At 57.9% G+C, this 23,462-nt stretch overlaps 3 protein-coding genes across 3 annotated transcripts in view; all 3 read left to right on the forward strand.

Annotated features, from left to right (window-relative positions):
* Nucleotides 1–2,248, forward strand: part of FBF1 (Fas binding factor 1) — a 31,390-nt gene extending 29,142 nt beyond the window's left edge. The window contains 2 exon segments of the mRNA XM_006145787.3: nt 644–744; nt 1,284–2,248. Coding sequence (XP_006145849.1) covers nt 644–744; nt 1,284–1,367 — 185 coding nt within the window. The 3' untranslated portion in view covers nt 1,368–2,248.
* Nucleotides 2,249–5,394: 3,146 nt separating this feature from the next.
* MRPL38 (mitochondrial ribosomal protein L38) lies at nt 5,395–11,472 on the forward strand. The gene is made up of 9 exons (XM_006145785.3): nt 5,395–5,515; nt 5,640–5,819; nt 8,589–8,723; nt 8,800–9,008; nt 9,458–9,530; nt 9,672–9,717; nt 10,557–10,715; nt 10,878–11,014; nt 11,165–11,472. The coding sequence occupies exons 1-9, from the start codon at nt 5,449–5,451 to the stop codon at nt 11,299–11,301; spliced, it is 1,143 nt and encodes a 380-aa protein (XP_006145847.1). The 5' UTR covers nt 5,395–5,448; the 3' UTR covers nt 11,302–11,472.
* A 637-nt stretch (nt 11,473–12,109) lies between these two features.
* Nucleotides 12,110–23,462, forward strand: part of LOC102472364 (uncharacterized) — a 26,308-nt gene continuing 14,955 nt past the window's right edge. Inside the window, 7 exon segments of the mRNA XM_014586674.2 lie at nt 12,110–13,211; nt 17,495–17,590; nt 17,834–18,067; nt 18,150–18,324; nt 18,446–18,511; nt 19,530–20,092; nt 21,831–21,945. Of these exon segments, the coding sequence (XP_014442160.1) occupies nt 12,765–13,211; nt 17,495–17,590; nt 17,834–18,067; nt 18,150–18,324; nt 18,446–18,511; nt 19,530–20,092; nt 21,831–21,945 (1,696 nt within the window). The 5' untranslated portion in view covers nt 12,110–12,764.

Here is a 23,462-nt window from a genome sequence, read left to right on the forward strand (position 1 = left end):
AGACACAGAGAGAAAGCAAGACATCGCCCCCTGGGAGGATGGCCACGCCACAATCCCTTCTCCTCCATTCTCCTCTTGGGATCTTGGGCACGCACGCACGCACGCACACACACCCAGTGTGAGTTTAAGCCACCAGGTCCAGGACTTGAACTGCAGTCAACTACATGGGAGTCCAGCGACATAGCCATTATGCTAAGTGCTGGTCCCCCCCCAGTCACATCTTAATGAGCACACTTTTCCATTATGAGGCTGTCCCATGCCAAGCAATTCATTGCTAAGATAAACAGGCTTTGGGGGTCGGTGTAGTGTGCCCGCCAAGCCTTTGCTCAGATTCCAGCCTGGCGGTGCACAGGCAGGGCCTGGGGAACAAGCTGGGGTCGCCTGATGTCCCCCCTCATCCCTCTGCCTTTTTGAGAGAGATTTTTGCTACAGAGCATGTGCACTTGCCAGAGAGACAGAATCCAAGAAATCATCACCCAGGGCATGGCCACACTGCAGTCCCTTTCTTGGGATCTTGAGCATGTACACACACACACACCCCCAGCCTGAGTTGTAAACTGCCAGGTCTGGGACTCAAACCGTGGTTGACTACATGGGAGTCCAGTGACATAACCACTCTGCCATCTGCTGGTCCCCTTTTCAGCTCACAGTTCTCCTTCCACCACCCCTGGGTGCAACCAGCCAGGCCTAGGCCCCTCGCACCTCTACGCCAAGCTGGTACTACTGAGGCACACGGCTGAGCAGGTGGGTGTCTCCTGGCCTCGGGGGTCCTTACGTGCACATGTGACAGCAACCTGAGGCAGAGGCAGGAGGGGCACACCAACCCGGGAAGGCTAACCCAGTTCCTGGGGGAGAGCAGCGATGCGGGTGGCCCTAGGCTGTAGCTATGCGTACATGTCATCTGTCAGTTAAACCTCACAGTAACCTGTAATAACCAGAGCAATGGGTGCCAGGCATGGTGCTGAAGGCTGTCTGAGTTAGAAGCTCACCCTCACACAGCCTCACAAGGTAGGCACGTCACCATCTCCAGCCTGCGGACAGGGCCACAGGCCTAGAGGCGTGAAGACATGTGCTCATAAGTTCCATGCCAGCAGGTGGCCTCCCCAGGATGGAACCCATGCGCTGTCTCACTAGGCACCTGGGCCCGTCCCTAAATCCACTGCCCCCAGAGCCAGGCAGTCAGGAAAGAGGCCAAGAGGGGTCCCAAGTGAGAGCTGATCACCTGGTGTCGGGGCCCACTTCTATCGTGGGAGCGTGACAGCTGATCTGGGTCTTTCTTGCAGGACCGAGACTTCTTAGAGAACGAACAGTTCTTCCTGGAGACCCTGAAGAAAGCAGCCTACAATATACCGTCCCATTCAGCCTGAGGGAGCCTCCCTGGCTCCCCAACAAGGGCTCAGACTCTGGAGTGCTCTCCTATCACCCAGCTGGCCGTCAGCCTGGCGGAACCGGTGCCAGGAAGGCTCCGAAATGCCCAGGGCCTGATTACAGCCATCCATGGATGGGGTTTGGGCCAGTTCTTTCCAAGTGCTGCAGCCAGGTCTGAGTCCCCAGGTGGCCCCTGCTTCTAGGGCTCTGCGACCCCTGGGGGAGTTGTGGTCCCAAGGCTGCCTCCCTGCGGCTTTGGTTGCCTGGCCCACAGCCATCAGGCTTGGGCTTCACCATAGAGGGTTCGAGGAAGCAGAGTCCCAGCCTCTCCAGTGGGCTACCCCCTGAGCCTCCACAGGCAGACGTTGGGGCTTCTGACCTGGGCGGGCCGGAGGCAGTGGCTTTTCTTGAGGGATGCAACGAGCAGCCTTCTGCCTTCCTACCTGGGAGGTCTGCTCCTAGGTCTGCTCCCAAATGGAGACACAAACAAGGCCATCCTGGCCGAAAGGGAGGCATGTGCCGGGGGAAGGGCGCCAAGCCCCTGGATTACCTCGCAGTCAGCGGTGCTCCTGCAGTCCTGCGCCCCACCGTCCACGGCCAGCCCTGCCCAGGCCCAAGCTCAGCCTGGACACTGGCCTCCAGCTTCTTCCTCATCTAAGTTCCCTGCCACAGGCAGGTGGGGAGGGACCAGGAGGGACAGCTTCTCTGCTGTTCACCTGCCGCAGAGCCACAGCTCACTGGGACTGACACAAGGCAGAGCAAGGGCCGCTGGTCTCCGTAGGGGGGTGTGGGTGCTGCACCAAGGTCACCGAGGGGTGCCGGGAGGAGGAGGGGTGGACCGACCCAGCAGGTTCACAATAAAGTCACAGTTGTTTCCAAAGTGGCTTCTATCCAGGAGGGGTTTTCACCTTCCCTTAGAGACGATCCTGCTGAGCAGGGAGGCAGAGGAGCAGGAGGGCGGAGTGTCCTCCCTTGCTCTTTCAGAACATCTTATTTACATGTTTAGCTTTGGTTTTGGGCCTATTAATTGCATTTTTTTTTTCAAGTTTATTCCATGAGTAAGAGAAACAGACAGTAACCCCAACAGGGTCTTGACACTAATCCTGCCCCCACCTCAGCCCCTGATCATGGGCACTCGTGTGCTGGGTACTCAGAGTTCCCGGACTTGAACCAAGAACCTCCCCGTGTGGATCCTCCTTGCAGAGCATCATGCTTCACCAGGGATTTTTTTGTTTAAGGTTTTTGCTGTAGGCATGTGTATTAGCTGGAGAGAGACAGGAAGAAACAGAAAGGGAAAGTGAAAAATCACCCCCAGAGGCATGGCCATGCCGCAGTCCCTTCTCCATTCCCCACTATGGATTTTAGGCACGCGTGCGCACATGCCCAACATGATTTTCAAGCCACAGCGTCCAGGACTTAAACCGTGGTTGACCACGTGGGAGCCCAGTATCTTAACCATCACAGTACCTGCCTCCCCAGCATGGATTTTCTTTTTCTCTTTTGGGGCTTTGGGCATATGCCCTAATGCATTTGGGATGTTTTTTAAGCCGGGGTCGGACTCAAACCATGATCAGCCATGTGGGACCTGGCCCCCTTAGCCGCTAGGCTACAGGGCTCGCTCATGCAAAGGAGGTCTTTTGGGGTTGGCAGGTCGTGTGGTGGCTAAGGATGCTGGACGTCCACATGGCCGACTGTGGTTCAAGTCCCAGACCCAGAAGCTTACTTTCTCACCTCTCTTTTTAAATTAAATGTAGTTGAATAAAATAATCCTTTTAAATTAAAGCTGCTCCTTGAGTAGGTGCTGAATGAGAAGGGAAGCAGCACGTGCCTGGTTGGGAGCCTTGTTAAAGCCTGGACTTTGGTCCCTCTGCACATACACATGGAAGCGTTCAGACAAGACCCCAGAGACACACAGGAAGCAAGGACGCAGTGTAGAAGTGTGACAAGGCTGTGAGCTAATGACACCAACCGAGTAGGGAAACCTAGCAAGGCCTGTCTGCTTAGATGGTTCTGGGTCTTCCTCTGCAGCATTCCTTCCTCCCAGGAATGGGGCAGGACTCCTCTGTAATGAGGGTCTCATCTAGCACCAGACAAGATAGATCGGAGATAGGGAGGGAAAGTTAGAGTAGTATTTTTAGGGGTTATGGTTGGCTTTGGGGAAAGGGGTTTTGTGACCTGCCTTAGGGACACGGGATTCTTGTTTATATGGCTTGCCCCAAGGGAGAATGAGGACAGAAGAAGGTCAGAGATAAACTTTTTTTTTAAGTTGTTATTAAAATTTGCTATAGAGTATGTGAGAGAGAGGAAGAGCTTCCCCCCAATGGGGATGGCCATGCCTCAATCCCCTCTTCCATTCTCCTCTTGGAATTTTGGGCGCACATGCACACACACTCATGTTTTTCAAGCTCCAGATCCAGGACAGCTATGTGGAATCCAGCTGCCTCAACCACCACGCCACCAGCGGCCCTGAGAAACTGCTTCTAAGGCCAACTCTGAGGCCTTCACTTTGGGGTATGGACTTCTGAACTCCAACATAAGCATTGATTCCTTAAGGGCAAGACAGTTACTGGCCTGTGCGTCGCCTCAACGCCTACCACACAGTAGGTGCCCGTGGTTGGGCAAGTTAGTAGAGATGGTTTGAGACCCCGCTGTTTCACTACTGTGTGTGCAAACCAATTTAAAGTGTGGCCGTGGACAGACTCTTCCCATTTCAGTGTGAGTGTGAAAGCCAAGCTTCTGCTAGTGCCAGAGCAACTGACCTGTTCACCAGCCCTGGCGTGGGTTGTCAGCAAAGGCTTCTTGGAGGAGTTGTGAGGGGCCAGGCCTGGGGGAACGAGGAGAGCAGCAGTGGCAGTGTGCTCTGGGGGCTTGCATCCCAAGGCAGGAGCGGGCAGAAGAGGATCCAGGTCACCACGCTACCTTGTCAGAACTAGGTCCCAAGACTACCACAGACCTGGCAGACGTGGTCCCCTGTGTGTCTTACCCAGGCCACTGACATCCTCAGGGTTTGGAGGTATCAAGAGCTAGCACAAACACCACCATGAATAGTTTTGTTCATTTCATCCTTCTCACAATCCGATGAGGTAACCACTATTACTGCTTGTATTTTTTCCCAAATGAAACTACAAAGGGCAGGACCAGCAGTTGGCATAATGGCTATGTCGCTGGACTCCCACATAGTCGGATGCAATCAGTAGCCCTGGTCCCAGTGGCTTAAACTCACGCCGGGCCCGTTTGTGCGTGCCCAAGATCCCAAGAGGAGAATGAAGGAGAAGGGATTGTGGTATGGCCATCCCCCCCTGGGGGGTGATTTCTCACCTTCTGTCTCTCTGTCTTTCTGGCAATTGCACCGCCTTATAGCAAAAACCTCTAAACAACAACAACAAAAAACTACAAAGGACAATGAGGCCACAAGCTGGTGTGTGTTTTATTCATTTATTTCTTCCATGAGCATGGGAGAGAGTGCGCACCTGCCCCCAACAGTCTCCTGACACCCACCCCAACCTCTGGCCAGCTCCAGATCTGGACATACCTGTGCTTGGTATACTCAGGGAGGTCTCTGGACTTGAACCAGGAATTTTGCCACGTGGGAATGCTTCGTAAAATACATAGTTTTACCGCTGCACCTCTGCCTGCATCTGGCGTTCAATCCCAAGTAGTCCAATTCCAAAATCCATGCTCGCCCCCCTCCCACCACCCAAGCAGCACAGTTCAGGAGCTCAGGATGCCACCCTCGGGTCAGCGTTCGGTGGATCCCTGAGGGCTATAGCCAGAACCCTGCAAAGCTCAGATTCTCCAGGTTCAGAGCGGCTGCCTGACCCGGTGACGGTCCTCGCCTGTGCCGCCCCCTGGTGTTCGACCGAGGGCAGGGAACGCGGGTTGCTACCAGTTCCGCCAAACAGCTCATCCGCACTTCCGCAGCCAGACGCTGCGCAGCCCGCAGCCACCTCCGCCCCAGGACCTCCGGGAAGGAGGAGCCTGGAGCCTGACCCCACCCCGGGGGCGGGGCCTCGCGGTGCGTTCAGGCGCTGCTCGGCCACCTCCGCTGGGGTCCTAGGAGCGGCGGCGGCCGGGGCCAAGATGGCGGCGCCCTGGTGGCGCGCCGTGCTGTATGGATGTGGGAGATGGCGGGGCTTCAGCAGCTCGGGTGAGGGGTCTGGGGGGAGCTCTTGGAGGTTCCCTGAAGCCCGAGCCCAGGGCTTGAGCCAGCACCCGCCCCTGGCTCCTGCGGGCCGGCATGGAGCCAGCCTGACGTGTGTCTCTGCCCGCAGCCGCTTTGAGCCGCCGGACCGCGCCGCTGGGGCCGATGCCCAACGAGGACGTGGACGTGAGCAACCTGGAGCGGCTGGAGAAGTACCGGAGCTTCGACCGCTATCGGCGCCGGGCGGATCAGGAGGCGCGGGCCCCGCACTGGTGGCGAACCTACCGGGAGTATTTCCAGGAGGAGACAGGTGCGGGTGACCGGAGCAGGCGGTGTAGACACCGGCCTCGGAGCTCGCGGGGGGGGGAGGGGGCCGCCGCCATCCTCCCCGAGCGCTGAGAAGCGGTGCCGGCGCCCCTGTGCGCGCTGCTGACCGTTTCGTCTCCAGGATGGTTTAGCCCTCTCTACCGGGAAAATTTCCTCAACCTTCTCCCCTTTCGAAATTGGGAGGCCTCTCTTTGCTTCTAAGATACTCAGTATCTTAGTCCGAGTCACATCGTGTTCTGACCATTTCTTTTTTTAAACTATTTGCTTAATTTTATTTATCTTTTTCTTATTTGCTGTAGGATACATGTGATTATCAGAGAGCGAGAGGGAGAAAGCAAGCCGCCAGGTCCAGGATTTGAACCACATTCAACCATGCGGTAATCCAGCGCCTTAACCACCACACCACCTGCTGGCCCCTTCTGATTTTTTTTTTTTTTTTTTTTGAGAGATTTTTGCTATAGGGTGCCTGGGCTTGCCAGAAAGACAGAGACAGAAAGCAAGAAATCACCCCCAACTCCCCCCCCCCCGGGGATGGCCACACCGCAATCCCTTCTCCATTCTCCTCTCAGGATCTTGGGCACGATGCACATGCGCCCGTTGTGTGTTTAAGCCACCGGGTCTGGGACTCGAACCGTGGTCTACTACATGGGAGCCCAGCGACATGGCCATTATGCCTACTGCTGGTCCCTGGCCTCTTCTGACTTTATTTTTGCTGCTTTCCCCAGACTGTTAGAGCCTTCAACTCAGAGGGGCCCTGCCTGTTGCCAACCCTTAGAGCCTTGCATCCTCCCAGTGTCTGACAGATAAGTGTAGAGTACTTTGCTAAGTGAAATTAAAGTCATGACCAAGGTCCCAGAGATCCAGCCATTAAGGAATTTACACTCACTGAGAATATCCTTTTTTTTGGGGGGGGGGCGGTTTTTGCTATAGGGAGGAGAGAGAGAGAGAGAGAGAGAGAGAAAGACGGAAAGTGAGAAATCACCCCCCAGGGGGATGGCCACACCGCAATCCCTTCTCCTTCATTCTCTCAGGATCTTGGGCATGTATGCACACACGTCCGGCTTGAGTTTAAGCCACCAGGTCCAGGACTTGAACCGCAGTAGACTACATGGGAGTCCAGTGACATAGCCATTACACCAACTGCTGTTCCTATTTATTTATTTTTTACTTATTTATGCATTGATTTTAATTTGACCAGAGAGAGACAGAAAAGGGGGTGGAGGCTGAGGGGAGTGAAAAAAAACAAGCTACCAGGACTTGAACCACGGTTGGCCATGTAGGAGTCTGGTGCCTCAACCACCACACTGGCTGCTGGACCCAGAACATCCTTTTTTTAAAGGAATCATTTTACTTATATTTATTTATCCATTCTAATTTGACCAGAGAGGAAGAGAGAGAGGGAAAGTGAGAAAGCAAGCTGCCAGGTCTAGGACTCGAACCGTGGACGGCCACATAGGAGTGTCCAGCGCCTTAACCACTACGCCACCTGCTGGCCCCAAAACACTGTTTTTGAAAGCATTTATAGAGGTGGTTTTCATGGTGGTTTGGGACACAGACAGAGTTTAAATAGCCTAGTTTAAATTCCAGCTCTGGCTCAGCCTGGTGGCACAGTCGGTGGGAGACTGCTGAAAACCACATGGCCCAGAATGAGTTCAGAGCCCCAGGGAGACTTGAAAACATGCCAGGCCTGCTAGCACAAGCGCACGATTCCAGTGAGCTAGAGGAACTAGGAAAGCAGATTGTGGCTTGACAACCCCTGGTGAGGGTGCCCACCCCCACTCTCTTTCTCTCCAGGTTGTGTACTGCTATCATGAATAAAATTAACTTTAAAAAATAAACAAACCCAGGGCCAGTCAGTGGCCTGGCGGTTAAAATGGTTGGATCTCACATGGCTGGCTGCTTGGTTTGAGTCCTAGAGCCAGCAGCTTGAAAAACACACTAAGTGCGAGTGTGTGTTCAAAATCATGAAAGGAGAAATGGAGAAGGGATTTCAGCATGACCATCCCTCGGGGGTGCCTTCTCACTTTCCCTGTCTCTCTGTGTGTCTCTCCAGTGAGCAAACGTGTCTTCTAGCAGATACCAACATTTTTGAAAGTATAAAAAATAGAGGGCCAGCCCAAGGTGTGGTAGCCAAAGTGGCTGGATTCCATTTGGCCAATGGCATGGTTCAGGTTATAGACCCAGCTTGCTGGGTGCACGTGCATGTATGCTGGAATCCCAAGAGGAAAATGGAGATGGGATTGTGGTATAGCCTTCCTCCCACAAGGGGGGGTGCTTCCTAGTGTCCTGTTTCTGTCTCCTGCTAGTGCATGTGCAGGTGGGTCACAGTGTAGGATCCTCCTGGAGGTGCCTGTGTCTCATGAAAGAAACAAACTTGTTTCAAAAAGGGGTCAACAGGTGGCGTGGTGGTTAAGGACACTGGACTCCCACATGGCGACCGAGGTGTAAGTCCTGGACCTGGTAGCTTGCTTTCTCACTTTCTCTCTTTTGCTCTGTCTTTCTCTAGTCAAATCAAAAATAAATAAAGTTAAATAAAAAGTTTTAAACAAGAAACCATAACTTGAGGTTGAGTCTGATTTGCTGAGCATCTGGACCCCGCTCTGGTCTGGGACGCAGGCCGCGCAGCATGTTTGATTGTGAGTCAGAGGGAAGGTTCTAGCACCAGAGCGTGGAGCCACCGAGACAATGGAGGGACAGGCAGTTTAGCTAGGGAGACCTGATCCTGCTGCCGTCCACGCATCTTCCCCACCAGATCCCAAAGGCAAGACTGACATCGGGCTGCCTCCACCCAAGGTCTGCCACGCCCAACGGCTTCTAGAAAGAAAACGGGTCCTGCAGGAGCTACGGGCCAGCGTGGAAGAGGAGAGGGCTGCCCGCCTGCGCACAGGTATGGCCTCGCAGGGAGGGGCCGTGGTGTGTCCTTGTCCCAGCCTTGCATCTCAGCGGGGCTCCCTCCTTCCCAGCCACCATCCCACTGGAAGCTGTGCGGGCCGAGTGGGAGAGGACCAGCGGCCCCTACCACAAGCAGCGTCTGGCCGAGTACTACGGCCTCTACCGAGATCTGTTCCATGGGGCCACCTTCGTGCCCCGTGTCCCCCTGAGCGTGGCCTATGCTGTGGGTGAGGAGGACCTGGTGCCCGTGTACCACGGCAATGAGGTGACCCCAACTGAGGTAACTGCTCGCATGTGCCCTGCCCCAGCCTGTGTGCACAGACGTGTCCTGTCGCAGCAGCACACATCACTCCTGGGGTGGAGGTGGTGTCGTCCTTTGTCTTTCCGATTTCCTGGGAAATGGTGCCATGGCTCTTGCAAAGAAAATAATACAAAACAAAGAAAGAGGAGTCCCGTCTTTCCTGCAACCACCCTACCGTCTTCGGAGTGCTTGGGCCCCTGTACCCTGACTCATGTTCCTCCCTGTGCTTAGGTTCCCACAGGTGCCCCCACAGGGTCCCCGCTCTGTGTCCCTTTGCTGACATGCCTCTGCAAGAGGCCATGCAGGGCGTCTGGAGAGAGGGCACTCTTCTCTAAGGCTCCCTCAGCCTCCAGCCCTCCAGAGATGCCTTTTGGAGCAGCCTGTCTGTCCCTGGTGGGGTGACGGTTCCTCTGTTCTCTCCCTACCAGGCCGCCCGAGCCCCAGAGGTGACCTTTGAGGCAGACAAGGGCACCATGTGGACGCTGCTGCTCACCAATTTGGGTGGGTGTCCTGGGTTCCCCGGGCCTCCTGCCTCCCTTACCTCCCCGAGTCAGGGCTTGTGGGGGTCAGGGAGCTCCAGCCCCAGCTCCTGCTGGAGGTGGGGGTCACCGGGCATGTGGTCAGCTGGGTGTGTCTGTGCAGATGGACACCTGCTGGAGCCGGACGCCGAGTACGTCCACTGGCTGGTGTGAGTATGGGCCGTGGAGTGGGTCTGAGGCTCGCGAGGGCGACCTGGGGCTTGGGAGGAGCTGCCCCCAGAGTCAGTCTTGGTTGTATCACAGACTAACCTCCCATCCCAGGGAACCCCCACCTCTGCCTTCTGTGACCCAGACAAACCCTTGAAGACAAGTCTCCACAGCCTCTTCATCTGCCTGACTTGTTTCCTCACCTGTAACACGGGACATGCCACCATGTACCTCACCTGCCCCGGGGACTCTGTGACAGTCAAGAGAGAACACAGAGAGACCCTGCCTCTCCCATTCCTTCGGGGCAGTCCTCACAGCATCCCAGCTGAGCTGCCTCTGTTTTCTTGGTGGATTTTGACTCTTAAGCACAGGGCAGAGGGCAGACAGGTGACCCCAGTTTTGAGACTTGTGGGCAATAAGGGTGTGACTGGGAGGCTGGTTTCTGCCATTTTTCTTCAACTGCAGTTACCTGTGCAAGATCCTCCAGGGACTTGTACCTGGGGCAGGTACGGTAGCCACCGCAGGACCAGACTGGGCAGACCCCCCAACAGGCCCCCAGAGCCCAGGAAACGGAGAGAGAAGCAGCTCCAAAGTGGGAGGACAGGCTGCCAGCCTTGCTCCGGTCCTGACGGGCGCCACACCCTGTCCCCAGCCTTGGCACCCGCCCACTCCCTTCTTGTGCCTGCAGTGTGTCCAGGAGAGAGAGCGCGGCCTCCCACCTCACTGTGACAGGATAGTGAGCGCCTGTCCTCCCAGGGACCTACCAGCTTCTGGCTGTCCATGGTGGGGACGCTCCTGCCACCGCCGGCTAGCGGCAATTCAGATACTTTTCTCCTTCCAGAACCAACATCCCGGGCACCCAGGTGACTGAAGGCCAGGAGACGTGTCCCTACCTGCCCCCCTTCCCTGCCCGTGGCTCCGGCTTCCACCGCTTCGTCTCCCTTCTCTTCAAGCAGGACAACCCGATAGACTTCTCAGAAGACGCCCGCCCGCCACCCTGGTAACTGGGCCCAGGCCTCGGCATCCCAGAGCACAGAGGCGCCCTCGCTCACCTCCCCTTGCTCTAGCCTCGGCCCAGAGACGAGGGAGAGCAGTGTGCCCGGCAGGCCCCCAGGGGCGGCTCAGGGCTGCCTGAGGGTACAGATGTTCCCTGTTCTCACAGCTACCGGCTGGCCCAGCGGACCTTCCGCACTTTTGATTTCTACAAAAAGCACCAGGAAGTCATGACTCCGGCTGGCCTGGCCTTCTTCCAGTGTCGCTGGGATGACTCGGTCACCCACATCTTCCACCAGCTCCTGGGTAAGGCCTGTGCTCCCAGACTGCTCCTGCCTGCCCAGCAGCTCTGTCAGGGAGGGCTGCAGGCAGGTGGGCAGTCCTGGCCGGCTCAGCCTCATGGCAGGGGGTAAGGCCCAGGCTAGGAATCAGCCACGGCCCTCACTCTTCCTGCAGACATGCCAGAGCCCGTGTTTGAGTTTGTGCGGCCACCCCCTTACCATCCCAGGCAGAAGCGCTTCCCCCACCGGCAGCCTCTGCGCTACCTGGACCGGTACAGAGACAGTCACGAGCCCACCTACGGCATCTACTGAGGGCTCAGAGCACCCGCCTCGGGGACAGAGATGCACAGCAGAGCGCAGGCTGTGGGGCTCTGGGCGCTGCTCGAGACAGCCCTCCTGCTAGCCCTCCCGTCAGGCCAGGGCTCTAGCAGGGGACTTGGTGGCGGTGGCTGCACAAAGTGAATAAAGATGACTTTAGCTGTGGCCAGTCTGGGTCTGTTCCAGGAGCAGCCTGCTCCCACGCTGGAGCTGTGTGGCCTCGTGGGTGGGGAGAGGCTGCCTCCTGTCCCAGGATGCGACCCCTCACTTGTGCCTCCTGGGTCCAGCATCCTGTGATCCTGTGGCTGAAGCAGGGGTAAGAGGAAACAGGCAGCTGACCTGGTGGCAGGCCCAGGAGCCCCGAGCAGGCTCTATTCTAGTTCCCTCTGCACAGACAGATTCCCGGCCTGTCTGGCATGAGAAGCCCTGTCTAGCTGGGCAGCGCTGCATCTCAGGGCCAGAGTGCTCCTGGACACGCGCTGGGTGATGGCATGCCCCTCATGCTCCCCAAGGAGACAGGTGAAGGGGTGATCTGTGCACCCGTGGCAGAGGGGTGGGCTTCCCGCCACTGCCCAGCGGACTCTTCACGCCTCCCTCGGGTCACAGGTCTCAGCTCGCAAAGAAAGGAGTGGACCCTCCTAGCATTTCCTCTGCACACACCCTGCATAGGGGGGTGGTGGGGAGCTTGGGAACCTTGGCCTGGCTTGGCTCAGGGGGAATGCGTCTCCCTACATGGGGTTCCAGAACAGCTTGGGCCAGCCAGGGGTGGGTGCTTATTGCAACAGAGGGCTGGCTTTGGTGTTTGGGGAAAAAAACACATGTGGACTGGTTTGTCTCCTGGTGACCAGAAATTTCCTTCTTGTTTACTTTAAAAAGAACCAAAACGAGGCGTAGCCCAGAGAACTGAGCTGCCACAGTTTGGCAAGTGCTCAAGACAGAGCTCCAGAAGAAAGTGCAGCTGGGCACCTCTGCTTAGGAGAGAAGCTGAGCAGGCTGTGGCCCTGGGGTTGACCCAGGCCCTGCAGGGGTGCACAGTGGTTAATCACCCCAGCCCTGCGAGAGCCTCCTGCCCTGGATTGGCTGGATTTTCAGACAAGGTTCTCTGGTGCCTTCAAGAAGCTTCCTAAGGCCCTGTGGGATTCCCAAGTCTAGTCTCCAGAAAAGGGTGGATCCCCCAGCTCCCAGCTGCGGGAGGGGGATGCCAAGCGGGGAACAGGGAGCCTTCCGCGGCCGCGATGGATGGCGTGGGCTCAGGCAGGCCGCGGCTGGTTTGGGGACATCAGGAGAGGTCTGCACCTCCAGAGCCGGGGCAGGCCAGTTCATCTTCCTGGACAAAGTTCTTGCTCCTCCCCGCGGCAGCCACGCCCGGACGTCACCAGGCTGCGCACCCGCGGTCCCTTTAAGAGGTCCCGGCCTTGCCCCGCCGCCTGGGACCCGAGTCCCCCGAGGAGTCCGCTATGGCCGCGCAGCTGCTGGAGGACAAGCTGACCTGCGCCATCTGCCTGGAGCTCTTCCAGGAGCCGGTGACGCTGCCCTGCGGCCACAACTTCTGCGAGGCCTGCATCCGGAAGTCGTGGGGCCGCTGCGGGAAGGAGTGCCCCGAGTGCCGGGACCCCTTCCCCGACGGCGCGGAGTTGCGCCGTAACGTGGCGCTCAGCGGCGTGCTGGAGGTGGTGGGCACGGCGCCCGGCCGGGATTCCGGCCCCGGCGCGCGCTGTCCCCGCCACGGCCGGCCGCCCGAGCACTTCTGCCGGACCGAGGGCCAAAAAACTCTGCCCCGCTAGGGCCGGCCGCTCGAGCTCTTCTGCCGGACCGAGGGCCTCTGCGTGTGCAGCGCCTGCGCCGTGAGCGAGTGTCGCCCCCACGAGCTGGGTCTGCTGGACGCCGAGCGCCGCGGGCGCGAGGTGATGCCGCCGGCGAGGGGGCGGCTTTCCGCAGGAGGCGGGCAGGTGTTACTCCCCAGGCCTGCAGTTAGTTCCTGATCGCCGGGCCTGGGCCAGCGGAGGCGCAGGCTGGGACGACAGGGGAGGCCGGCTTCCGTTTTCAGCCCGAACTAAAGGCTGCCCGGTGGCGCAGCTTCGCGCTCCTGTGCCCGGCATCGAGGGCGGCTGAGGCAGGAGGCACTAGACATGGCGAAACCCTGTCATTAAAAAGAAAGAAAAAGCTCCAGGGTCAGAGCACGAAATGACCAGGGCACCCAAGGCTGGTCTCAGAGACGCTGAATAAATAAGCCTGAGCGAAGGCAGAGGCCGGGCACCGGCAGCAAGGCCCCAGCGTTCTCCCGCCCCGTGCATGTGCCCAGAGTCCCCCTGCTCTCCCGCTGCGGTAGTCAGACCTGGCTGCCAGCTAGTCAAGCGGCCCCTCCTGGAGGAGACGTAGAGGCCATGTAAGAGGTCAGAGGTGAACATGGAAATGCAGTGAGGAAAGCATGTGGTTCTCTGATAGGCAGCAGGGCACCCTTGCTTGGGGACTAGGAGGAGGAAAGCGAGGCGGCCTTTTGTCAACACCTGAGGGTTGGATAAGCACCAGCAGAAGGACCTGCAGGAGAGCCTTGGACAGAGGCAGCCTGGGCCAGCTGTGGGCGGGAAAGAACTGGGCGCTCCAGGTCCCCAAAAGGCAGACCTGTGACACTGAGACCTAGGGGCAGAGCCCGTGAAGCCCGCAGGGGCCAGGGCTCTAAGGTCCATAGTGGGGCTCTGACTCTTACTGTAGGGCCATGGGAGCCTTTGCAGGCTTGGGAGTAGGGGACTGGGTGGATATCATATCAGGGACTGGGCCTGAAAAGCAACGGCGGGGTGGGGGGTAGTCCCAGAGCCTCATGGCAGGGGAAACAGGACAGAGTTTCCCCCGTGGAGGGCAGCTAGGGGGACACCCTTTGGGCTGCTGTGTGCTGAGAGAATGGTTTTGGACAGTCTGGGTTGGCGACTGGGAAGAGCTTAGAGGGTGTGTCATGGACATCTGCCCAGCAGAGGGAGGGCTGAGCCAGAAATAGCAAGTTGACATCAGGAGGAGGGCGGAAGGGGCAGTCTCCAGGAAGAAGAGGAATAGGCCCCGCCCAGCCTGGGCCAGGAGCCCTGGGCCCTGAAGCCTCGCAGTAGCTACTTGAGACACAGGACAGGGACACAGGCAGCCAGAGGCAGGGGTGCAGGACGGAGAATGGGCCCTGGTTGCCCTGGCAGAATGGCCGTCAGAGGTGGCTGGTACCTTTGACAAGGACCATTTTAGTAGCGAAGACATGGGGCTGGATTCTCTTGGGGGTGGATAGAAGAGGAATGGGCCAGGGGTGGCAGGGTAATGGCGCACAGTGACACAGTAACGCTGAACAGGACAGCAGGGACAGAGGTGGCCGGCAGGTCTGACGGGTGGAGATTGTGTGGTCGGGAATCTGTCAAGGGGGAGGCCTGGGACACGGGCTGGAACAAGTAAGGGGAGTGGGCGGAGACAAATGCTCAGTTTTGGGGCAGGGCCAGGGCCAGGGTGGGGTCTTGGAGTGCATCAGAGACAGTGTGAAGGAGAAGGCTCCAAAGTGTGGGCAGATGTTCCCGATGGCTGCCAAAGCCACCAGGAGTGAGGGCGCGATGTCACCCCAGGGGCAGGTGCAGACAACTTGGCGTGGGAGTTTGCAGGGAGGTCAGGGCAGGACGGCAGCCTGGAGGATAGGCTGGAGGAGCGGGCCCAGGCTTGAGGCGTGGTGGGGGCCGCGCTCCTGTGCCCGGCATCGAGGGCGGCTGAGGCAGGAGGCACTAGACATGGCGAAACCCTGTCATTAAAAAGAAAGAAAAAGCTCCAGGGTCAGAGCACGAAATGACCAGGGCACCCAAGGCTGGTCTCAGAGACGCTGAATAAATAAGCCTGAGCGAAGGCAGAGGCCGGGCACCGGCAGCAAGGCCCCAGCGTTCTCCCGCCCCGTGCATGTGCCCAGAGTCCCCCTGCTCTCCCGCTGCGGTAGTCAGACCTGGCTGCCAGCTAGTCAAGCGGCCCCTCCTGGAGGAGACGTAGAGGCCATGTAAGAGGTCAGAGGTGAACATGGAAATGCAGTGAGGAAAGCATGTGGTTCTCTGATAGGCAGCAGGGCACCCTTGCTTGGGGACTAGGAGGAGGAAAGCGAGGCGGCCTTTTGTCAACACCTGAGGGTTGGATAAGCACCAGCAGAAGGACCTGCAGGAGAGCCTTGGACAGAGGCAGCCTGGGCCAGCTGTGGGCGGGAAAGAACTGGGCGCTCCAGGTCCCCAAAAGGCAGACCTGTGACACTGAGACCTAGGGGCAGAGCCCGTGAAGCCCGCAGGGGCCAGGGCTCTAAGGTCCATAGTGGGGCTCTGACTCTTACTGTAGGGCCATGGGAGCCTTTGCAGGCTTGGGAGTAGGGGACTGGGTGGATATCATATCAGGGACTGGGCCTGAAAAGCAACGGCGGGGTGGGGGGTAGTCCCAGAGCCTCATGGCAGGGGAAACAGGACAGAGTTTCCCCCGTGGAGGGCAGCTAGGGGGACACCCTTTGGGCTGCTGTGTGCTGAGAGAATGGTTTTGGACAGTCTGGGTTGGCGACTGGGAAGAGCTTAGAGGGTGTGTCATGGACATCTGCCCAGCAGAGGGAGGGCTGAGCCAGAAATAGCAAGTTGACATCAGGAGGAGGGCGGAAGGGGCAGTCTCCAGGAAGAAGAGGAATAGGCCCCGCCCAGCCTGGGCCAGGAGCCCTGGGCCCTGAAGCCTCGCAGTAGCTACTTGAGACACAGGACAGGGACACAGGCAGCCAGAGGCAGGGGTGCAGGACGGAGAATGGGCCCTGGTTGCCCTGGCAGAATGGCCGTCAGAGGTGGCTGGTACCTTTGACAAGGACCATTTTAGTAGCGAAGACATGGGGCTGGATTCTCTTGGGGGTGGATAGAAGAGGAATGGGCCAGGGGTGGCAGGGTAATGGCGCACAGTGACACAGTAACGCTGAACAGGACAGCAGGGACAGAGGTGGCCGGCAGGTCTGACGGGTGGAGATTGTGTGGTCGGGAATCTGTCAAGGGGGAGGCCTGGGACACGGGCTGGAACAAGTAAGGGGAGTGGGCGGAGACAAATGCTCAGTTTTGGGGCAGGGCCAGGGCCAGGGTGGGGTCTTGGAGTGCATCAGAGACAGTGTGAAGGAGAAGGCTCCAAAGTGTGGGCAGATGTTCCCGATGGCTGCCAAAGCCACCAGGAGTGAGGGCGCGATGTCACCCCAGGGGCAGGTGCAGACAACTTGGCGTGGGAGTTTGCAGGGAGGTCAGGGCAGGACGGCAGCCTGGAGGATAGGCTGGAGGAGCGGGCCCAGGCTTGAGGCGTGGTGGGTGCAGAGCAAGGACACCTCGGGGACTGTGGGACAGATGCCATCCTGCGGGTCAGTGGGGATGAACCAGGACGGTCTGACCTCCCTCTTTCTGCATCCATCCGGGCGATGCTGCACGCAGGGGGCTGGACAGAGGCGCGAGCATTGGACTTAGAGACAGCTGAGGACCTTGACCAGATTAGCAAGCTCTCTGCGCCCATTTTGCCATCTGTGAAGGGAGCTTACAGTCTACACCCGACACGCTGGTGGGAGGAGCGAAAGCGAGGGAGTGAGGCTTCTGAACAGGGTGAGCCTGGCCCTCGCCGGTGGACAAAGAGCGGGGCTTCTGGCGTCAGCCTGGTTTGTTCTCTCCTGTGAGAATGCTCGTCCTCAAGGGAACGGAAGGAGCACAGCCAAATGGGGGTCCTCTTGTGCCCAAAGCTAGGGTCTAGACTGGCCCTGTTGCTGGAAGAGTCTGCTTTATTCACTCCTTGAACTTCCTGCTTGTCAGCTTTGGGGCTTTGGGCCCTCACCCCTACCCACGAAGGCTGCCCCAGCTGGCGACGTTGTTCCCATGTCCTGATCTGCAGGGAGGGGAGGCTACAGCCCAGAGGGTGGGTGCTCTGCCTCAGGTTGCTCAGCCTGAAGGAGACAAGCAGGACTGGAAGTTGGGACTTCACCCACACACCCCCTGCTCCCGTGGGGATGGCCTGGGCCTTGACCGTCCTGGGACTCTGACCCCATTCTCTGAGCCTGTATGGAGGCTGGTGCTCTGCGTGCCGGCCCGCTGCTCAGCCTGGCATGAGGAGGGGTACCCAGCACCTGCAGGTACTGCTGGTTGTCTGAGGAAGTCACAGCCAACCGTGCCCTCTCGCCCCATGGCGGGCACTACAGGTCCAGCTGAGGGCCAGGCTGGAAGCCACCCGGCAGCAGGCCACCCAGACTGAGACTCAGCTCCAGGAGCTGCTGCAGCAGAGCAGCCAGATCCAGGTAGGAGGCCTGTCGATCCCAGCCCTCCACCTGTCACGCCGTCCCATGGGCAGCCACCAGCTGGGTCCTAGGACACGGGGCAGCAGGTGTGAGCCACCTTGGCAGCAGGGAATGAGGGGCTGAGCAGCAAGTTGAGTCCCAGGGAAGGGGAGGAGGCTCCAAGGGCCCCAGGTCCCCCAGCCCCAGCCCCCAGCCAAGTGGGTAGCCCTGAGGCCTGTCCTGTGTCTTCCCCCTCACCCCCAGGACTCAGCCTGCAACCTGGCCTGCTCCGTCTCCGGCAAGTTCAGCAGCCTACTGCAGGCCCTGGAGCTGCGGCGGCACCAGGAGCTGAGGACCATCAAGGCAGCCAAGGCGCAGGTGCTAGCACAGGCCCGAGCTGGGGAGCAGCAGCTGCGGGGCCACTTGGAGGCCCTGGCTTGCCATGGCCGCAGGATCCAGGACCTCCTGGAGCAGGAGGACGACCGGACCTTCCTCCAGGTACCACCTCGGGACACCAGGCCGAGGGCTCTCCTCCCCGCCCCTCACACACAGTCTCACTGCAGCTGTCGCTGGAACTCAGGGGTCACAGCTCCTTGAGGCCCCAGGGCCTCTCAGGCCACTGGCCCCTCTGCAGTGGGACGAAGACCAGATGCTGGGTGACCTGAAGGAGTTGCTGAGCCAATTGTCTGGCCTTCTCCTGGAAAAGTGGGGCCACCCTGAGACGCCAGCCACGACCACCGACTCAGACCCTGTGGGTAAGGCTGACACCCCAGACCTCCCTACCTCTGGACTCAGGACTGGGAGCAGGGTCAGGCCCATGTCCCCATGGTGCTTCCTGCCCCACCTCCTCTCCCCTAACACTGCTTTGCCCCCTAGAGGCTCCAGGCCCCCCGGCACCAGTCCTGAACGCTGTTTGTCCACTGAGGAGGCAACTCTGGCAGAGTAAGGAAGCCAGTGTGTGTGTGTGTGTGTGCTGTGAGCACATGTGCACATGTGTGCATATACCCGTGTGCACAGGTTGGTGTGCCCATGTGTCTTGTCCCAGGCATCATTTCATGGTCCTCCCCGGGCCTGGCCCCGTCTTCCCACTCACCTTGGCAGGAAGTGCTCTCCTTGCCCATCCACTAGCCCTGAGACAGGCAGAGCCAGCGTAGGAGGGGACTGCGAAAAGGGCATGGAAAATAGAATTCAAGTGTGATCTTACTTTGGTGCCAAAAATTCGAATTCCAGGGACCAGCAGTTAGCGTAATGGCTATGTCACTGGACTCCTACATATTTGACCACGGTTCGCATCCTGGACCCGGTGGCTTAAAACTCACGTCGGGCGCATATGTGTGCGTGCCCAAGATCCCGAGAGGAGAATAGAGGAGAAGGGATTGCGGCGCGGCCATCCCCCCTGGGGGGTGATTTCTCGCTTTCTGTCTCTCTGTCTCTGTATGTCTGGTGAGCGCATGTGCCCTATAATGAAAACCTTTGCCAAAAAAAAAATATATATATATATGAATTCCATGAATAGTTTTTTTTTTTTTTTTTTAGGGGGGTTTTTTCTTTTGGGCCACGGGCCCCTCCCCTTTCCTCCAGTCTCCTCTCGGGATCTTGGGCACGCATGCACATGTGCCCGGCGTGAGTTCGAGCCACCTGGTCCGGGACTCAAACCGCGGTCGACTACACAGGAGTCCAGCGACATAGCCATTATGCTAACTGCTGGTCCCCCATGAATAGTTTTTTAATAATGCACATTTTCCATGAACTTTCTGAGGCTCGTGCATGGTCCTTGAGGACAGTCTGGGTCCAACACAGCCGTCCCCAGTGCTGAGCTGAGCGCTGGGCTCTGCCAGTGCGTGCCGAGTGCCGTGATCCTGGCCGGCACGGGCCGGCTGCAGGCAGGTGTGGTGCTGTGGCTGCTCTGCCCTCGTGGGCAGGATGGTACCCTGCTCGCGTCTGTCCATCTCCCCAACAGATTATCGCAACCTGACCTTTGATCCGAGCAGTGCCAACCACCACTTCTCCTTGTCCTGCCAGAACCGGCAGGTGAAGCACTGTCGCCAGCCCCAGGGCCTGGCCAAGCCAGGCAGCTTCGAGCTCTGGCAGGTGCAGTGTACCCAGAGCTTCCAGTCTGGGCGACACTACTGGGAGGTCTGCGTGTCAGACCACTCGGTGACGCTGGGTGTTGCCTACCCGGGACTGACGCGGCACAAGCCCGGGCCCCACACGGACAACATCGGCCGGGAACCCTGCTCCTGGGGCCTCTGCATCCAGGAGGACAGCGCCCAGGCCTGGCACTGCGGGAAGGCCCAGCGCCTCCCGAGGGTGTCTGCACAGCTCCTGGGCATAGACTTGGATCTGACCTTGGGCTGCCTCACTTTCTACAGCCTGGAGCCGGAGACCCAGCGCCTGCACACCTTCCACGCCCTCTTCACCCAACCCCTCTACCCCGTCTTCTGGCTCCTCGAGGGCAGGACACTCACCCTGTGCCATCAGCCCTGAGCCAAGCTCCCTCCAGGGCCCCAACAAGAGGCCTCCGTGCCCAGCTGAGAAGGCTCCACTCTGGGCCAGGGGCAGGTGCCACCACACCCCTGCCCCCAGGAGCCACCCAGCCCCTGCCCGGGGCTCCAAGGCCACAGCTCCAGCAGGACCAGCTCTTGGCTGGAAGACTGAGTTGAGACCAGGCTGGGCCATTTGGAGACAGGTGGGGGAGCCCCCACACTGCAGGTGAGCACAGGCCTCAGGTCTATGTGCATGTGCTTGCTGGAGAAACAGAGACAGAAAGCAAGAAACCACCTCCCAAGGGGGTGGCCACACCGCAGTCCATTCTCCGTTCTCAGGATTTTGGACACGCATGCGAACGTGCCCAATGTGAGTTTAAGTCGCCAGGCCTGGATTCGAACTACGGTCCACTACACGGGAGTCCAGTGATGTAACCATCATGCCATCTTCTGGTCCCTGTTCCAGCCTCTTTGAAGGGAACATTGACTTAAGAAGGAGGTAGAATGGGACTCCTCCATCCCCACCCCAGATAGATTGCAGTTCTGGGTGTTACCTCAGCCTCCTGGCTGGAGCAGCACCCGGGACATCCCTGGCTCATGGGACAGCATGTGTGACAGTCATACAGCATCAACCTGAGTTTACCCAAGCCCCACCACTGGAGACTGCGCAGCCCTACGGAGCAGTCAGCCTGTGGGAGGCAACCTGGACCATTCTAGAGAAAACAGGTTTTACCTCCGCCCTCCCTGTCTCCTTTTCTCTAACGATTCAGTACGTTTCAGTCTGGACTTTTTGTCTTCCTTGTACATCCTTGCAATAGTATCCTGCAAATAATTTTGTTTCCTGGACTTTTTATTTAAACATTTTTCACATTAATAAAAATTCTGGGCCAGGGCCAGCAGGTGGCATAGCAGTTATGTTGTTGGACTCCTGCATGGCTGGCCATGGTTTGAGTCCTGGACTCAGAAGCTTGAAACTCATGCCTGGTGTGTGCGTGTGTGTGTGTGTGTGTGTGTGTGTGCTTGCCCCAGATCCCAGGAAGAGAATGCAGAAGGGATTGTGGAGTGGCCATCCCCTGAAGGGTGATTTCTCACTTTCCTTCTCACTGTCTATGTCTCTGTCTGTCTCTCTGGTGAGTGCACATGCCCTGAGGCAAACCCGCTAAAAGTGAATAAATACAGATTCTGGGCCAGCCCGGGCTGTGGTGGTTAAGATGGTGATCCCACATGGCCAGCTGAAGGCTGGAGTCTCGGCCCTGGAAGCTTGAGAAGCCCACCGGGCATGCGTGTGTGTACACCCAGAATCCCAGTGGGAGGTGGAAAAGGGATCATGCTATGGCCATCCCTCCCCCCTCTGGGAGGTGATTTCTCACTTTCTTGCTGTGTCTATCTCTGGCAAGTGCACGTGCCCTCTGACAAAATTAATAAACAAACCAATTTTTCGCCTCTAGTGGGCAGCACAGGGAATAGAGCAGCAGGCGGTTTGGACCTGCAGCGCAGCTGGGCCACGGCTGTAGCCACTGTGGGAAGCTGCGCACCAGCGAATATTGCTGGTTTCTCAGAAAGCAAACAATTACACAATGCCAAAAGCCATGATTGGCTTCCCTTCAAAACCTCACCTTTGAAACCATACTCTGATTGGCCACTAGAATCTCTTAGATTTGCATATCTGGCACCTCATGATTGGTCCAAAAGCAACCAATCATAACCCACCTTTTACAACCAATCACGGCCCACCAGCATGTATATAACCATGATGCCTGGCCCACAATTGCCAGACAACCAGGGAGACTACACAGATGACCCAAAAGACCCTGAAGACCCCGAAGGCCAGTCACGACAAGTTCTCGCCCTCCCTCCTGACCCAAAAGCTGCAGCAGAAACGTCCAGCTGGCAAGCCCCAGCTATGAGAAAGGGAGAGTGAGGGACAGCGGCACCCAGGTCACTCCATGTACGTCCCTTTTCTGTTGGATTTTCTGTCAGTCCCCTTGCGGTTCTGTGGGTGTGTTCCCTCCCCAGGGTATTAACCTTTACTGACACTTGACAAGATGACAAAATGTCACTTATTCCCACCTCATCCTTAGAGCAGTGCTCTGAACTGGGGAGGGTGATCCCACAGACCTGGGAAGCGCTCACCTGATTCTCACAGGACTCCCCATCCTCTGAGGGAGAGCACAGCCATTCAGCCAAGGTGGTGCAGGCAGTGGGGCTGCTGCTGAGCCAATAGGGAGGCCCCCGTGCGTCCTGGGTCTAACTGAATGTGCCAGGTGCACCCATGGGTCCAGGCCGGGGCGGAGGGGACGGGCACGAAGACCTTGTCAGTGCCTGACTGTCCCTTTCCCTCGCTCTCCCAGAAAATAAACTTTAAAAAAAAGAGCACAGACTTTGGGGCATGACATTTGTAAAGGGGACACATTTGATTCGATTTGATTAACCTGTAGGCATTTCTGCCCTCCCCCATTACAGTTTCTGAGCGTCTGGGTAGAATCAGGAGGGTGGGCACCTGGGACAAGAGCAGGAGGGATTTAAAGACGGGCCGGGGGGCAGCAGGTGGTGTGGAGGTTAAGGTACTGGATCTCCAGTTGGCTGCATGATCGAGTCCCAGACCCAGACGCCTGAAGATCATACACGTGCGTTCCAAGAGAAGGAGAAAGAGTGCGACGTGGTCACCCCTGGCCGGGGGTTCCTCCCTTTCCCTTTCTCTTCCTCCCTCTCCGGTGTGTACATGCACCCTATAACAAAAAATTTAAAAACAGGGACCTTGGATTGGCCCTGAAGCCTAGTAGTCAAGGGAGCCTGATCTCACATGCCCAACTGCAGTTCAAATCCCAGCCCCAATGACTTGAGAAACACACCGGGTGCATGTTGATAGGAAGGAGGGACAGGCTTGCCACATGGCCACACCCCACCAGGGGGCTCTCTCCTTTCTCTGTTTCTGGAGAGTGCACACAACTTTTAGCAATGAAAAGGACAGACAGAGGGGCCAGCAGGTGGTTGGTGGTTAGGGCACTGGACTCCCACATGGCCCATCGCAGCTTGAGCTCCAGACTTGGCGCCTGCCTTCTCATTCTCCTCCCTACCCTATCCCGTCTCTTTCTGCTCAAATCAAATAATGAATAAATTAATTAAATCATTATTTTTAAAAATAAAATAAAAGACGGAGAGGAGGCCTGAGGACCAGTGGGTGGAGGGAGTTGGTTGCAGGCTACAAAAGGGGGTGGGGGAGAGGACGAAAGACTGCTTGCTCTTTCCCAAGCAGGAAGCAGGCAGAATGGAGACTGAGAAATGGGGTCCCAGTAGCATCGGACTGAAGAGACACGACAGACACCAGCCAGAGCTTGCAATTCCAGGGAACAGGATTTCCACTTGAGCCTTCCGTGCCACCAATCAGGCGAAGCCTGAGCAGACTC

The sequence above is a fragment of the Tupaia chinensis genome, unplaced genomic scaffold (genome assembly GCF_000334495.1).
Source record: "Tupaia chinensis unplaced genomic scaffold, TupChi_1.0 Scaffold000159_1, whole genome shotgun sequence".
In the NCBI taxonomy this organism is placed as follows: domain Eukaryota; kingdom Metazoa; phylum Chordata; class Mammalia; order Scandentia; family Tupaiidae; genus Tupaia; species Tupaia belangeri.